Raw genomic sequence first — 16,170 nt, forward strand, 5'->3', positions numbered from 1 at the left:
GTATGCGGACGAAACACAAGGCTCTCACCCTTCGTCGCCCTGCGTATTTGCGTGAAAACAAAACGAGACGTATTGCGCAACGGTGGAGTAGCGTACCGCTTGTAGGTGGATCGACCCTACCGTTAAATCACGGTAAGAGCTGTGTAACGTAAGTTACACGAACCGATTCCATGCGTTCGCGATCGGCAACTGTTAGAACATTTGTTCGGTGTTTCCACACGACAACGACGGCCGACGGCGGGCGGCAGCTCAGCAGCTGCTGCTACCGCGAGGTTAGGTTCGGTTAGAATTCGTTTTCAGTGCGACGATCGTACATGCGCTGCGTGAACGCCCATTTTTCTCGCTGGGACAAGGTCGACTCGACTTGCGCGCACGACGGTGAATCGAGTCACGCTCTCGTGGACGAGCGACATTGTCGTCATTGTCGCCCTTCGATCTCTCGATCGTTTCAAGTTAGCGTTCTCATGATTACGACTAATATCGACATTCTTAATTATCTCGTGTACGAGTTAAACCCCGTGTCACACAACGTATTGGAAACTGAGAATTACGAATTAATAAAATTAGAATTCGACCTGTCAGGTAACTTTAATTTTAATCCATTCCTTTATTGATTGATTGAATTTTATGTCTGTAATTCAACAATCCTTAAGACATGGGTTTTACATCTTTTTGGATTTCATATCGCATGTCACAAGAGCCGAAGGAATAAGAATCATTTTTGAATCTTTCGGTAAACGTGCCTATTGGAGTCGATAATTACCCTTCGAATCGCTCGTCCGACATTTTTGTGAGAAAAAGGTGGGTCGTTTTGCGGATCCTCCGCGAAAGCGCGTTGCTTTCTTGGGCGGGAGAAAAAAAACGCACGACGTAAACAAGCATTCATATCTACGAGATGAATATTTTATTTAAAACGTTCAAAAACGAGATGGGACTAGAATCTGATGATCAGCTGATGACATTTCATTTGGCCAGAAGATGACCAACTTTTGATTTATCGTCCTTTTTGTCAACTTTAGTAAATGAGTAAGATAATATCGCGTTTTTTTCTCAAACAAGAATAAATCTTGAATCACAATACGAGTAGTAAAGCTTTAAGCTGTAAGGGCGTAGATAAAATTTCTGTAATAGTAATCATAAGACGTAAACTGAGGCCAATGAGCCAATCAAAATATTGCTTTAAATCTATGTAATCTAATGGAAATAAAATAGCAAACTTATCCGTAAGACAAATTTGCCTTATAAATAAGTTTACTTTCGTTAGATTATGCATTGGCTTAAGTTATGCCTTAACTTACTGGAATTTTGTCTGCAATAGTCCTAAGGCCAATCAGTCAAATGTGAGAAGAAAATCAATGATTGATTTCTTATGGCTTATTACACCTATTGTGTTTCAGCAATGGAACAGGAAATAATAGATTTCAACCTCTCAAAAATTGTATTTACCAGAACACACAGTTTCTGATAGATTGAAATCTCTTAGTTTTTAAGCCATTAAGATATTAGCCAATCATAATCGAATATAAAGAGAATAATAATCAATTATGATTGATTTCTTATAGTTTAAGACTTATTATACCTGTTGTATATTTTGATACTTTTATTCCTTGTTCTTATTGTCTGTGCTTTTTATTATGTTTAATGAACTTTCTACAATAAACTATTATGTAAGCTTAACTATTGGTGCCATGGTACAAAAACTTAAGCAGTAAGAAATCAACATCCACAACTTTGCTTTAAGAGGCTGTAAGTTTCTGTAAGAAATTGATCAATCATAGTTGAATATAAGAAAAATAATCGACTGTGATTGATCAATTTCTTATGGCTTTACAGCTTAGGGTCTCGTAAAATAAGATTGTGAACCTAGACAACATGTTGGATTTGCTATTGCTTACACTATGGCCTTATGATCTCTATTGTGATTGGCCAATTTTCACTTAGGGCTGTAACAGAAAGGCTAATTCATAATCTTAAGACAGTGTCTTATTATTAATTTAATACGCATTCTACAATAAGCCATTAATCATAAATTAGAAATTAGAAACTGGAAATTGACCAATCACAGTCGTCAATTTCCAACTTCTAATTTCTGATTTATGACTAATGGCTTATTATAGAATAACCATAAGTCTTATGCCTTGAGTAACATAAGAACTATCTCATGACTTATGTCTTAAAAGTGTATAAATATAAGGGCTTTAAAACATAAATCATAAGACAATTCTTGTGCTCAGACTCTTACTAAAGACATAATGGACCTTCTAATAAGCCATTAATCATAAATCAGAAGTCAGAAATTGACTAATCACAATCGTCAATTTTTAGCTTCTGACTTTTAATTTATGACTATGGCTTATTATAGAAGGCCCATAAGTCTTAAATAAATCCTTACATAAGACTCAAGTCATAAGACACTGTCTTAAGATTATAGGTCAGCTTAAGTCCGTATCTATAATAAATGTTTTAAGTCGTAAGAAATTAATCAGTTACAATCGAATGCGAAGAGAATAATTCATTTGTGTCAAATGATTTGTCCTTATGACTTAAGGTTTAAAAATCTATCGTAGATCCGAGGTAAAGCCCTTACTGTTTACATTTTATTATTTATTTTACTACTTAAATTTTTTGTATGCCATGATCCTTAAACCTTAAGCTATGAGAAACCAATCATAATTGATTATTCTTCTCATACTCGATTGTGATTAGTTGTATTTAGACTTACAACTTACATAATAACTTATTATAAAAAGTCCACAAGGCTTTAGGCTTTATTCTTGTTTTGACAAAATTCGCGACCAGACTCTTGTATAGTCTTTAGTACATTTTTTTTTTTTTTGTGGAGAAATACCACGATGTTTGATCGTGTATTTTTAATCATTTCCGGTGCGCGGTGGTGATCACTTTTCGATTTTATCAAAGCAATGACAAACCGGGAAAAGCAGCGCGCGTTTGGGAAGAGAGGTGTAGGAGGAAGAGAAGGAGGAGGAGGCGCGGTCCGCCTGTCGTGTAAAGTATAACGTTTGAAGGGCGTGTTTTAACAGTGGTTGCTTTTCTGCGCAGCGGCGTGCGGAAGCGAGTGAGTCACGCAGGTTAGGCTCAACCTGATGATTGACAGACAGTAAACAAGGCCGGTCCCCTGCTGTTTTCGAAGCGGCGAATCCACGTGCTGAGGGAACGTTCACTTGCTCTTCCAACGCGCGATTCGGTGTGTCTCAGCGATGAGAGGGTAGCTGTGGAAAACGTTTTACAATTGTAAAATTCCTTAATATGATTAGAATGTACTTACTTAAGCCGATTACTTACTTAAGTACCAAGTATTTACTTAAGCCTAAAAAAAGACCGATCATAATCGAACGTGAGGAAAATAATCGATTATGACTACATTTACACGGCACCTTTAATCAGATTTAATAATATATGTAGTTATGAACTACGACTAATCCTTAGCAATTCCCTAGCAATTCCTCTGAAGAATGGAATGATTGTGATTGGTTAGTTTCTAACTATGGATGTTATTAAACCCGATTAAGGGTAATTGTAGTTTATGATGAATTGCTTAGGGCTTAAGGACCACATGGCAAAAAACTTAAGTAATAAAACGTAAGAAGTAATCGAATTGGCCAATCATAAATAAAAAGTAAGGCTGTAAGGTCATAATGTAAACGTAGCCAATCCAATACATTAATTTCCTTACTGCTTACTACTTAAATTTTTTGTGTGTCATGATCTTAAGATTTATGGCCATTCTACAATAGGCAATTAGCCATAAATCAGAAGTTAGAAGTTTGAAATTGACTAATCACAGTCGTCCATTTTTAGCTTCTGACTTCTGATTTATGATTAATGGCTTATTGTAGAAAGACATTAAAGCTTAGGTGAATTTAGAAACACAGTAAGCGAATCGACCGATCATAATAAAAGAGAACTATTTTATGTTCTCCATTATGTAATTAGTTGATTCGCTGCTGCTTAATTTTGTTGTCTTACGTTTTTTATGTGTTCCTAATTGAATTTACGTTCACAACCTTGCTTTTAAGCCGTAAAAATTAGATTTTTCTCAATTCGCTTACATTAATAACGATTAAAGTTCAAAGATTGCTCGAAAACAGTTTAGAAATAGGAAGCAATGTTTCTCTTTATGGCTCATGTTGATTCTACAATGAGTCAGTTGTCCTATCGATGAAGTTGACTAATAGCCAACTTGTACAACCGACGTTTGATTGGTCAAATCTTCATCGATTGAAACTAAGACTACAGACATTATAGAATCAGCTCCTTAAGGCAAGGTTGTGGACTTATAAACTAATGACTTATTGTAAAAAGCCTGTTATATATTTAGATTCAGTGAGAAACTAAGAGCAAGACCAATAATAAAGAATCTTACAATTGCAAAGCTGCTTTTTCTGCTAAACGTAACCCATATATATCGGACGTCCATTGGTTGCATTCAATATAGAAAACTCATTAGTAAGCGCTCAGTCATTCTATTGTATAATTGGTTCTTGCTTTTAATTCTTCGCCGAATCTAATTATAGGAACTAATCATATTGAAGAATTACTGAGCACTCACTGAGTTTCCACTGCTAAACGCAGTATTCTGGGAGGCATTCAACGGACTCAAGTTCAGTAAGTGCTGTTATTAATGTATTCTTCTAGATCATCCGATCAAACGTTCAGGTTTAAAAGAATACACTAATAGCAGCGAACGCTCACTTAATTGTTGAATCTGAACGCGCTCATTCGCTCTCGACTTTAACTCTGCGATAATCACCTCTTGGAATTTCTCGAGAGTCCTACAATTCTAATCATATACATACATCAACAACTTTTCTCTCACATTATTAATGACACAGCGTTAAATTAATCGTCAATAAGAGTAGATTTGAATCGACATATATTGACGTATGACGTTCTCGCTTGGAGGAAAAAAAACAGAAAGAAAAAAAAACACTCATTACCTTTACGTAAGACGATCTCGTGCGCGATTTTGCTCTTTGTACTTCGCCACTTGCTGCCAGTTCTCGAGGGAACTGGCCTGGGACACCCGTTAGGATATTTCACACGCGTGCGTTTTTCCGGATTATCTTTATTATCTTTCTTTTTTTCTTTCTTCTAGTGGCGCTATTTAACCCCGCATCGCAGAAGATACGTCGTTCCGAAATCGATGAGAGTCCCGGGCGCCGATGGCGCCAATGCTATCTAATGATGACATTTAAATGCGGTGCCGCATCGTTCGATTGTTCACGCGGTGTGGCGCGGCGGGACGCGTTTTTCTTCGTTTCTCTTTTTCTTGTTTTTCTCTCTTTATTGATTTTTCACTTCCTTGTGAATATCCTTTTTTTTTCTCTTTTTATCCCTTTTGAATTTTGCGGAGCGATTATAAGTAGGAATTAACCTCTTGACGAGATGATGGTTACTTTCCTTTTAAGCTGCGTTCGGAAACATCCTATTGCCTTCGTATATCCTTGTTATTCACCCAACATTAAACAACAGGATAAAAGAACGGATGTTTCCGAACGTAGCCTTAAGGAATACAGTCAACACTTTTGATGCAAATCGACACACACACGTCGCTTTTCATTTACAATTTTGTTCAAACTTAGTCACTTTTCGACTCTGTTCGGGAGGAAAATCGGAGTGTTTAAATGTGATTTTGACGATATTAAAATACATCCACAATATAATATACATTAGAAAATACTGTTTGAGAAGTTTTAGAACTAATTGTAATTTTGTGAGGTAAGGTATTAACAATTCGCACACATTACATATGACGTTCCATTTAATTGCGGCAAACTCGGACTGTGTCCGAGTGTGTTAATTTGTATCGATTTGTGTATCTTAAGAAGAAAGCATGTAAACGAACTCGAGATTCTCATTGCGATTTTTTTCTTCTTAAAGAATCCTCCAATCGAACGGATTTAACGAACGAGTAATTGAATCTTAGGCGTAAAGGGAACGGAGTTACGAGGAATCCAGATGAGAATGGGAATTGCCAAGGGGGAATGATAGGTAAGAAGAATCTATGAAGCGACGTTTATAAGGAGATTTTAAACGGCGTCTACAATAAAATTTTTAGGCACAAAACTTAAGTTTTAAGCCTTAAACCATAAGAAATGTGATCTATTATAGTTAAATATTATAAGGAGAATAATCGATTATGATTGATCAATTTCTTAATGTTTAAGACTATATTTATGTGTTTCGGGACTAAGCGAGCTTAGTCAGATTTCAACTGTAACGTTGGTTCCACTATAAGTTGATAGTTTTAGAAGTTGGCTACCAATCCTGACTACAGATTACCGATTATCTCCTTATTATAGAACCAGTGTAAAGTTTATAGTTAATAAAATAAATCAACATCGCAACTTAGAAATTGGAGCAAAAGGCTAAAATGTATTAATAATATTATAAATTGTGATTGATAATTCGAAAGAAGATAATTCGGGAATCGAATGATAAATACATAATGTGCTTATGACAGGATGCAAGAGGGTAATACCGCCGTTGCGCTAGCGATGGTGACTCCCGGATACGATCAGGACCCTGCGAGTGGGGTCGCCGATTACACGACTCATCAGGATCAGGCCCAGTTCGAAGCCGACAAGAGAGCCGTTTATAAACATCCGCTCTTCCCGCTGCTGGCGTTACTCTTCGAAAGATGCGAACAAGCGACCCAGAGCTCGGACAACTCCACGTCCGAAAGCTTCAACATGGACATACAGGCTTTTGTCCAGCACCAAGAAAGAGACCGAAAGCCTTTCCTGATCAATGACCCCGAGATTGACGGTTTGGTAAGACATACTTTTTATTAAGATGAATCTCTCGATGACATACATCCCAGTAAACAAATTGCAGTACAATAGATTGACAATAGATTTGCTGAGATATTTCAATAGATTCGGTATCGTCTACGTCTGCATTAAACTCATGTTTATGACATAGTCTAGTACACTGTTGGCAGAAACGAAGTAAAATTTCATAAACTTAAAGAGAATAATTTTTATGATGATGAATGATTGAAATAGCAGTGTGTTTAATTTCTGTAGTCAATGTGGTATTTTATTCTGTTAGCAAATAAATCCATATCAGAATTAGAAATTGAGGATTGCTAATTGAAGCTTTGAATTCTCTATCAATCAAATAATTTTAATTTTAATCTATTCCATTCTGATTGAATGAATTCTAATTTCCAATCCTCAATCTCTTATGTAGAATCCCGAATGCTTGGTCTGAAGCCTTGTGTCCATGCTAAAAATCGATCCGAAATTTCGAATGGAGAAAGAAATTGAGTTCATATTACATATGAACAACTTGGCCAATTGATCAATGTGATTGATCAATTTTTTCCTCGTTCAAAATCTCGGATTTTTAGCATTGTGGACACAAGGTTTTAGTATATACATCATTAGTCTAGATTTTAGGCATGATATATGTCATTAGCTGTGTTTCTATATATACTGCCGATATTAGTAGTACTAAAAAATTGTGTTCCGTTATTATGTGTTGCAATAGCATCTAGTTCCATCAATGACGTCATAAATGCCATAAATGGTAATCATATTGCCACTGCGACTACTGCAGCTCTCGAGGCGAGGCAGTTACAGTGCAATACGATGTTGGAAAAAGAGCGTAAAAAGCAGTTATTGGATCTAGAAACAAATAAATTCTTTGGAAGAATTGTCGCTGCTACTTTTGTTCAAAATTTCTAATGCTATTAAGCATGATGGTTGCATTGCCAGTAAAATGCATATCTATTAGACTCTTCTTCATACTTATTAGATTCCTTCTTTTTATAAACTTTTCGCTCGTCCTTCCTTCGTTTTTCCACGCGACTTCGCAAAGTCAATATCAGGAACAAATGAATGAAGGAAGAAACGAGAAATGACGATCGGTTGAACGAAGTGTTTAAGCGCGTTTCTATGGAGATACGTTTTTTTGCAGATGATCAAAGCGATACAGGTGCTACGTATTCACCTATTGGAGCTGGAGAAGGTGCAAGAGTTGTGCAAGGACTTCTGCAACAGGTACATCACATGTTTGAAGGGCAAGATGCAGAGCGAGAATCTGTTACGCAGCGACTACAGCCACCACGGGCACGACATGGGTCCGTCAAGTGGAAGCAACGGCAGCAGTCCGTTGCAGGTTAGACGTTTGCCCGATATACTACGATGAAGCTAGGCTCCCCGGTCTGTCCGGTCTATCCCCCTTACCAACGTAGATATTCCCGTAGTAAAAGGGATGTACGCGAAGAATCTCGCGATATCGTTATTGTCATTACCGCGTTTATGCATTGCGATTTAAATTGCCGTTGAATCAATCAAAACGGTAATATGTAATATATTACATCACCGTGTACGAGTATATGCGTACATCTCTTGAGATATTACTGAATTTCCCATCCCTGCTCTCTGACGGCTAGTTGAGACATATATTTGCCAGGTGCTGTCATCTACAGGCAATGATGTTGAGTCGGGAGCTAACGGATTCAGAGTGAGCCGTGGGGATGCCGTGGCGGAGAACGATGGCGCGAATTCGCACACACGGGAAGAGAGCGTCGTTAATCACGATCCACTTTCGTCGGTCCGACCGTCTTCCGCCGTCCAGCGCTCGGGCAAATCCACTAGCCAGGACCACGACGATCCGCTCTCACCGTCCACTATACATGGAAGCACGCCTCTCTCGCAAATCGGGGCGCATCCATGCGCCCCGGTTAACGACATGTATCTCGGCCAAGGTGAGTCTGAACCGCGAGAGCTATCGCACCATTGAGTGTATTCAGCAAAGCAACGGTTGAGTAAATAAGTGCTCGTTGCTATTAGTATATTCTAATTAGAGCTTAGATCTAGAAGAGTACGCCAATAGCAGCGAGTGTTGACTAAATTGTTGAGTCTATCGAATGCATTCATTGCATCACCAAATGGATTCCTCCTTTCAATCGTTCGTTGTCGATAGAAAGTTGTGTTGATCAATGCAAATCAGAATCAGCTAATTGATCGAGATTTTATTTTTTCTCATAAAAAATATGATTTTTTTTCAGTATTTATGATCTGAAAAAAAACTGGAAAAATCTGGAATTTTTAGAAAATATTTTACCCTTGAAAATTGGGAATTTTTATGGAATTTTATTTTTATATTCTGTCTCTTAAATTTCTTTCTCTGATCATTTTTTGAATGTTGACAATCAGCAATAAGTATGCATTCGTGTACATTCTTGTATGACTCGTGAGTTATATTTAAAAAATCAGCATGACAAGTAAATAACAACATTCATTGTCAGCAGAAAAGAATAATTCGCTAATTCTAGAAAAAGATATAATCTTGTGGACTTTTCATCTTCTATTAAAGTATTATATAATTTATTTGTGTTACTTATTAACTATTACTTATTTTAATTTGTTTCAAAGTTTCATTTTTTAAATTCTCTAATTTTATCTGAAATTTTAGATAAAAATAACTGAAAAATTCAGAATTTTTTACTTTACAAGATTTCAATAAACTCTTTCTTCTCTTCCTGAGGCAGTATTTTGTGCATGATAAATCTCTTAAAATCTCGTTTATAGATGACAGTAGTGAGTATCTACAGACGATTTCTGACAGAATATATCTGGAAGAAGCTGGATACTGGGGATTAGTCGCGTTGCAAGAACGAAAAAACGTGGAATACGCGGATGCCGGGAATGCTAATGATAAAAAGTATTTCGGTTAGAAATATAACATAATATTCTTGAGGCTTCCACGGTGCTTCCTAAAATACAAAAATTATGCGTTTCGCGAGTTTCCTCTATATCCAAATCCATTCTTAGAATGCCAACGTTTCGTGAACCTTGCAGCCCAAGAATGGATCTGGACACGAAGGAAATCTGCGAAATAATCTTTATACAGAAATATAACATGTTTTCTTTAGCGCATATGGGTTGAAAAATAGCAACGATTCGTTGTCGTTACCATCTCTCAACGCACAAATTGTATCATTACGTTATAAACGTGAATCATAAGAAGTAAGTAATAGAACACATCGATTGTGTTTAGACATTACAGTTGCAGCTTCGCCTTCCCCTGCGGCGAGCGAAGATGAGGAGGAGAGTGTCAGCAACACGGCTTCAAATCACGCTGGGAATCATAGAAATAATCATGGTAGCGCTAGAAAGGGACGTCAGAAACGGGGTGTCTTACCCAAACAGGCAACCAGCATCATGCGAACGTGGCTCTTTCAGCATTTAGTAGTAAGTAACTTACTGATAATTTGCAAAAAAATTACAGTTGCTTCGTTCAATCGTAATCCAACGTGTATCTATTGCAGCATCCTTATCCAACCGAAGACGAGAAGCGTCAGATTGCCAGCCAGACAAATTTAACGTTACTACAAGTGAACAATTGGTTCATCAACGCCCGTCGACGAATCCTACAGCCTATGTTAGACGGCGCGGGCACTGACGCGACGTCGCGCGCAGGAAAACGTCATAAGACTTCGAAACATGCAGTGCAGCAACAAGCGGCTCAGCAGCAGCAAGCGGGCTGGCAATCCGATGATTCGGCGAGTGATTCGGGTTCTAGCGACGGTGAGGGAGGTGCCGCTAGATCGAAAGACGGTAACGATAGCGATGAGGATGATCTTCACTGACCTCTGTCGATCACCGAAACGTCAACCTCTTTACGGTACCTTCAAATCCAGTTGCTCATTACAGTATTAAGATATTCGGGAATAGATATCGCTTTAACTGTCAAATACGTAATTAATCTTGTGAAAGTTAAGAATATGTGGATAGAGGTTATCACGCTCTCTGATCATTCGATACTTTGATAGTATTCGTCAGCTACCCAATCGTCTGCTTTTTTATGACAACTGATTAGATTTTAATCTCGGCTCACATATTATCCACACGTTGTAATGGACTGAGAGACGAGAACTGAGATTGAATAGGTACTAGAAAGAGAAGCTTACTTTTAAGTATGTCTAATTGAACGAACATACATACGTTTGTATTGTATTATTTGGAAAAATGTTATTTATTTTTCGATGACAAATTTTTAAGTAAACTGCGCACAAATGATGAAGATAAATCTGAGCTTTCTTTGGAATCACGATCTTTTGTTAGTTACAAACTGCTTGTAACAAACGTATGTTTCTAATGATTTAGTCTCTATAGGATGTCTATTATTTATGACGCCTTATGGATGCGTTCCACTTAATGCTCGCAACGCTTATGGAATTGTTTTATCCTTGTTGTTTATCAATGTTAAACAAGGTCAAATAATGTTCGCGAGCATTGTAAGCGCCAAATGAAACGCATCTTATGTAATGTATGTAAAAGATATATTGTTTAAAATATAATTACGTTATATATGTGTGTGTGTGTGTGTCTGTGTGCGTGTGTGTGCGCGCGCGCGCGCGCGCGCGCGCGCGCGTGTGTGTGTGTGTGTGAGTAACGTGATTATATTATAACAATTTGACGAACAAATATTTCCCGAGAAAAGAAATATTTTTATGATAGCCATTCATATTTTCCATTGTTTCAATGTACATTTTTAAGCACTTATCCTCTGAAACTGTATAAATTCGTTCTTTTGTATATTTTCGATATGATACGTTAATTGTCGATCTTTTTCGTATATAATTTTGATATTTCATTAGACGTATAATAAAACAAAATAGACAAAATGAAATTTTTTTCTGCTAGCTTTGCCAATATTATGTTATTACTGCTATTGTTACGATTAATATTGTTACCCAGATACTACTACTACCATTATCATGATTAATATTATTACTATTACTCCTACTATATATTATTACTACTATGCTACTTCTAGTAATAGTATCACTATTACTATTGCTATTCCTTCCATTACCACTATCACTATACTACTATTTCTACTATCATTGTCAATATTATTGTTAACTCCTATTATTATCGCTCCTATTACTAAAATTACTACTACTACTACTATTACTATTACTACTATTACTAAACTATTACTACTATTACTACTACCTAGTACTACTAATACCTGTACTGCTCCTACCACAATAATTATTATTTTTGTGTCACAACAAAATATTCACGTATTTTTTGTTTACAGTTATAATTCGTGTAAGCTTTTTTAAAATTGAAATTCATTTATCCGCTTTATGATTGATAACTTGTATAAAATCAATATGGACAGTGTAATATGAAAAATGATAATGATTTTTACTAACATTAATTAAAAGTTGTAAGCTATTTGATTAGGCATATTATGTGGCACATTTGTAAAAAAATAACATAATCAATTAATTTCCAAGTTAGAGGAGAATTAGTATAGCATGCAATATTAATTGTATTTTTCGTGCCATTAAAGAGCGTGGTAACTTCCGCGTTTAGTCTTTGTTCAGCTCTGCAGTGTCGTGGCATAGCGAACTGTCCCTCCATGATAATAATAATAATAAAACTAATAATGATAATAATTATTACGCTATCGATAATAATAACTATAATTATAATTATATAATAATAATAGTAATAACAGCAACAGCAGCAGCAAACACAACCATAATGCAATGATGATATAATACTACTTTAAATATATGATGATTATATTTTTAAACTCTAAGTGTCGTCTCTTAAGCGTGTACTGCACGTGTTATATGATACTACTGTACATATTACATGCGGAACTGTTAGTAAGACAGAGAAAGAGAGGAATGGACAAAATAGAACAAATATTACCAAGTATGTTACAGAAAAGCTAATACTTGAAAAAAGAATTGGATATATTCAACGATATATATGACATTTTGGAATATTAATGTTTACGCACTGGCTGTCTACATGTGATCATTACGTTTTATCAGCAGAAATTTTCTTTATCGCGTTATTTCGAAGAAGCTTATTTATTTAGAGCTTCCCATACGAGTATGAAAAAACTTAATATTTACTTGCGAACTGACTGTCCTCGCCGATGCATTCTCGTGTACATACTATTCTTCCTGATGCATATATGCGCGGATATATTTATGCTTTCTCCGATGTTATCATTTCCCCGCGATCCGTCCATCGAGATTTGAATGTCTAAGTCTATTTTTACTTTGTTAAATCCGACGTAAAGTAATATAGCGTAAATTAGTTGTTTCCAAGTTGACAATTCTATAAGGGGATATGATCTTGCTATACCAACAGGTTTGCAGAACGTGAAATTTCTGTTTCGTTCTCAGTTTATATCAGTTCTGCCATTACTGTTTTCACGAATAGTGAGAGCAGTTAACGATAAGCTGACACTAGTCACTCGATTATAGGAGGAGAATGTGTCATATAATGTAGTCTGTCGACATGGTTGCCTTAGGTGGCCAAATATCATTTCTTCTGTACTTATAATTTTTGCGTTGAGTCAATGTATATAGCCAATGACAGAGTGCTTCCATTAGTAGCTTGTTCGATCTATTCTTATAACCCTGTAATTTCTTCTATTTTTGTTGTTTCTCAGACGTATTGATTTTTGTATGCAAGATTTTCCACTCAATCATAACGGTGATTAGAACGTCATAATTATGCGGAATGAACTTGAATATGCAATATGACTTGAGTAAAACGATATTATCAGTTGCAGACAGCTGACAGTATAGCTCCCGTACACGGTACCACGACATCAGTTTGTTTAATGATCAGTTACAACTGATGAATTTAAAAAATAAAAACAATAAGATATAAAACATTACTTGGCATTGCTATCTCTTAGCTTGTAGAGAAAGCATTCACTAAAAAGATCTGTGCTATTCTCTGCTATAACATGTAAAGCAATAACATGTAATTGCGATCTAATATGTAAAAAAAAAGTATAATCGCTCCTCTAGTAATCATTGCTTTGATAAGTCACCTTGTACGGGACTATACTGCATCCGAGAAATAAATAAACGTAGAATAAAGAGAGTAGATTAAGAAGTAGGTTGTAAGGCTGAACCACGTATACGTATGTGCTGCGGCACCAGACGACTGTGATAATTCGGTGGGCGGTGCCCAGCCTCCTACTTCATCCTTGTATACTAAATAAAAATTAGTTAAAAGAAAGCGTAAACAGATTACCGAAGAGGTTGAACGTATGTCGGGACGTGCGTTGCGTAGAACGTTTCCATCCATATGCACGTGGACAAGACGCGTATATGCTCCTGGCATATTTTTCACCGGACACTCGCTTTTTTTACATAGGTGTCCGTGATATAAAGATTTATTACGAGCATGTGAACACTTTGTACGGAAAGAGACGTAACCGTCGCATTAACAACGATGCAAATAAATTATCTATCGAGAATTAAAGTCTGTTTTCTTTAGCTAAAGTTCTTGTATAGTTCATCTTTCATCTTTTTTTCTCCACGTTGGAGAAAAAAAAAGAGGAAAGACGAACCGTAGAAGTTCAGATAAAAAGAACAGGCCTTTAGATAAAAAAAAAGATATATAAAGATAGAAATGGGTCAAATATAGTAGAGTTTTCAACGTAACAAATAGATTTGCGATTATTCTAAGATTATTATAAAAGAGAGTACTCTCGACAAAGGACTATAAAAGTTTATGAATTAATTTTGATCCGAGAAACAACATCCGTTTTGTATTCTGTGAATGTCATTTTTGTTCCATTTCTCTCGTAGATATTCGTGTATAATATAATTATATAATAAAAAATGGAGAAATTATATTATACGTAGATATAAAAATAGAATAGAACATCACAAAAGTGATGTGTTATTCACAGAATTTCATAATTATGTGCTTGCTTCATATTACAAATATTCGTAAACAAATATTCCTAATTCATTTGGATTAAATAATATTCTAATTCTGTCTAGTAATATTCTAACTCTTCGCCTTTATTTCAATGCATATATTCAAGATGAAAAAGTGAGTTTTTTTTACATGCACATATTCTATTCTATTGCGTGCCTATGGCCGAGTGGTGAGAAGCAGCACAGGAGAATAGTTCAATTTTCAATTAGATGTTGAGCTAGTTAAGAATATCCTGATAACACTCTATCTTTGATTATCTAGAATGAATCTAAAGAAAAATTCTGTAAATTTCTAATCTGAATCAACTTTCTTCCGAGAATGGCCCATTTCTAACTTTGTCCAAATTTCGAGTCGTAAATGAGAAACACATTATATACTTATATGTATACTAAAGAACATACACAAAGCATAGATATACAAATTAAATTCTTTCCCGTGTACATCAATGCCCTGTTAAATAAGTTGTTTATCGATAATAAATGCCATCACGCTTGCATTATTCCTTTTTTATTCTTATCATAATTATGTAAGAAGCTATTTGTTTTAATATTGTTGATACGTTTTTGTAACACACGTTCACATTTTATTGCTCTAATGAAAAGTAATATATATTGTATGTAAAGTGAAAATGATTAAGCAAATATGCACTCGAAATTTATAGCAAAAAGACATCTTGATAATTCATATATTATTATCCTTCAAATCAATAACTTGGCAAAAGAGGGGCAGAAAGAAGTATACTTTTTCACGATCGACTTATCATTTGATTTTTTAATGTTACATGAGTAACAATCTTTTATCACTATTAAAAAAAGTTACTATGCTTGCGTTCTTTTATATAATTTTTATTTTACAAAATCTTATTAATGCGACTATACCTTATACATACATACACATACATTCATTTATATACACGCGTACACAATACAAAACCATTAATTTTATCGAGTTACCGTTCAATCGTCTAATGTCTTTTCTCATATATGTAACTTCATAAATAATTTATAATATAGATATTAAACAAAAAGATAGAAGAAAGATTCACTTTACTGTTTACATTGAGTATCAAAGATGCATCCGTGATTTTTTTCAATTGAACACTGCGGATGAAGCGATAAATAAAAGATAAAAATTATAAGAGTGATAATGTGACATATCCAGATAGTTTTCGAGCTATAAAAATCTTCCGAGGGCGTACCACACATACAAGGTTAAAGGCTAGTTATTGGAACATCTCGATCTTCTTGATGATTATCTAACCTGGTCATTGATATGTGGTCCGCAGCGTATCCCTAGCAATCAGTTCTCCTAAAAATATAATGTGTATGATAATTTATTTTAAAATATGTTATTTCAATTTCACGTTTATATATAAATATATATATATATATTTATAATATACTTTAAATATATC

At 35.4% G+C, this 16,170-nt stretch overlaps 2 protein-coding genes across 11 annotated transcripts in view; one reads left to right on the forward strand and one right to left on the reverse strand.

Annotated features, from left to right (window-relative positions):
* The window catches only part of LOC108693262 (homeobox protein PKNOX2-like), an 11,685-nt gene extending 338 nt beyond the window's left edge, over positions 1 to 11,347 (forward strand). The window contains exons 1-8 of one of the 10 annotated variants that reach the window (XM_018202119.1): positions 7 to 132; positions 3,061 to 3,226; positions 5,902 to 6,012; positions 6,485 to 6,794; positions 7,945 to 8,145; positions 8,443 to 8,737; positions 10,033 to 10,226; positions 10,304 to 11,347. In XM_018202119.1, the coding sequence (XP_018057608.1) occupies positions 6,486 to 6,794; positions 7,945 to 8,145; positions 8,443 to 8,737; positions 10,033 to 10,226; positions 10,304 to 10,624 (1,320 nt within the window). In that variant the 5' untranslated portion in view covers positions 7 to 132; positions 3,061 to 3,226; positions 5,902 to 6,012; position 6,485 and the 3' untranslated portion in view covers positions 10,625 to 11,347. The other 9 variants (XM_018202123.1, XM_018202125.1, XM_018202121.1 and 6 more) reach the window with 9 other exon arrangements.
* Positions 11,348 to 15,585: 4,238 nt separating this feature from the next.
* LOC108693259 (nicastrin) overlaps positions 15,586 to 16,170 on the reverse strand; it is a 4,644-nt gene continuing 4,059 nt past the window's right edge. Inside the window, exon 9 of the mRNA XM_018202116.1 lies at positions 15,586 to 16,070. Coding sequence (XP_018057605.1) covers positions 16,049 to 16,070 — 22 coding nt within the window. The 3' untranslated portion in view covers positions 15,586 to 16,048. The remainder of the gene's footprint in view (positions 16,071 to 16,170) is intronic.

This window comes from Atta colombica, unplaced genomic scaffold (assembly GCF_001594045.1).
Source record: "Atta colombica isolate Treedump-2 unplaced genomic scaffold, Acol1.0 scaffold89, whole genome shotgun sequence".
In the NCBI taxonomy this organism is placed as follows: Eukaryota; Metazoa; Arthropoda; class Insecta; order Hymenoptera; family Formicidae; genus Atta; species Atta colombica.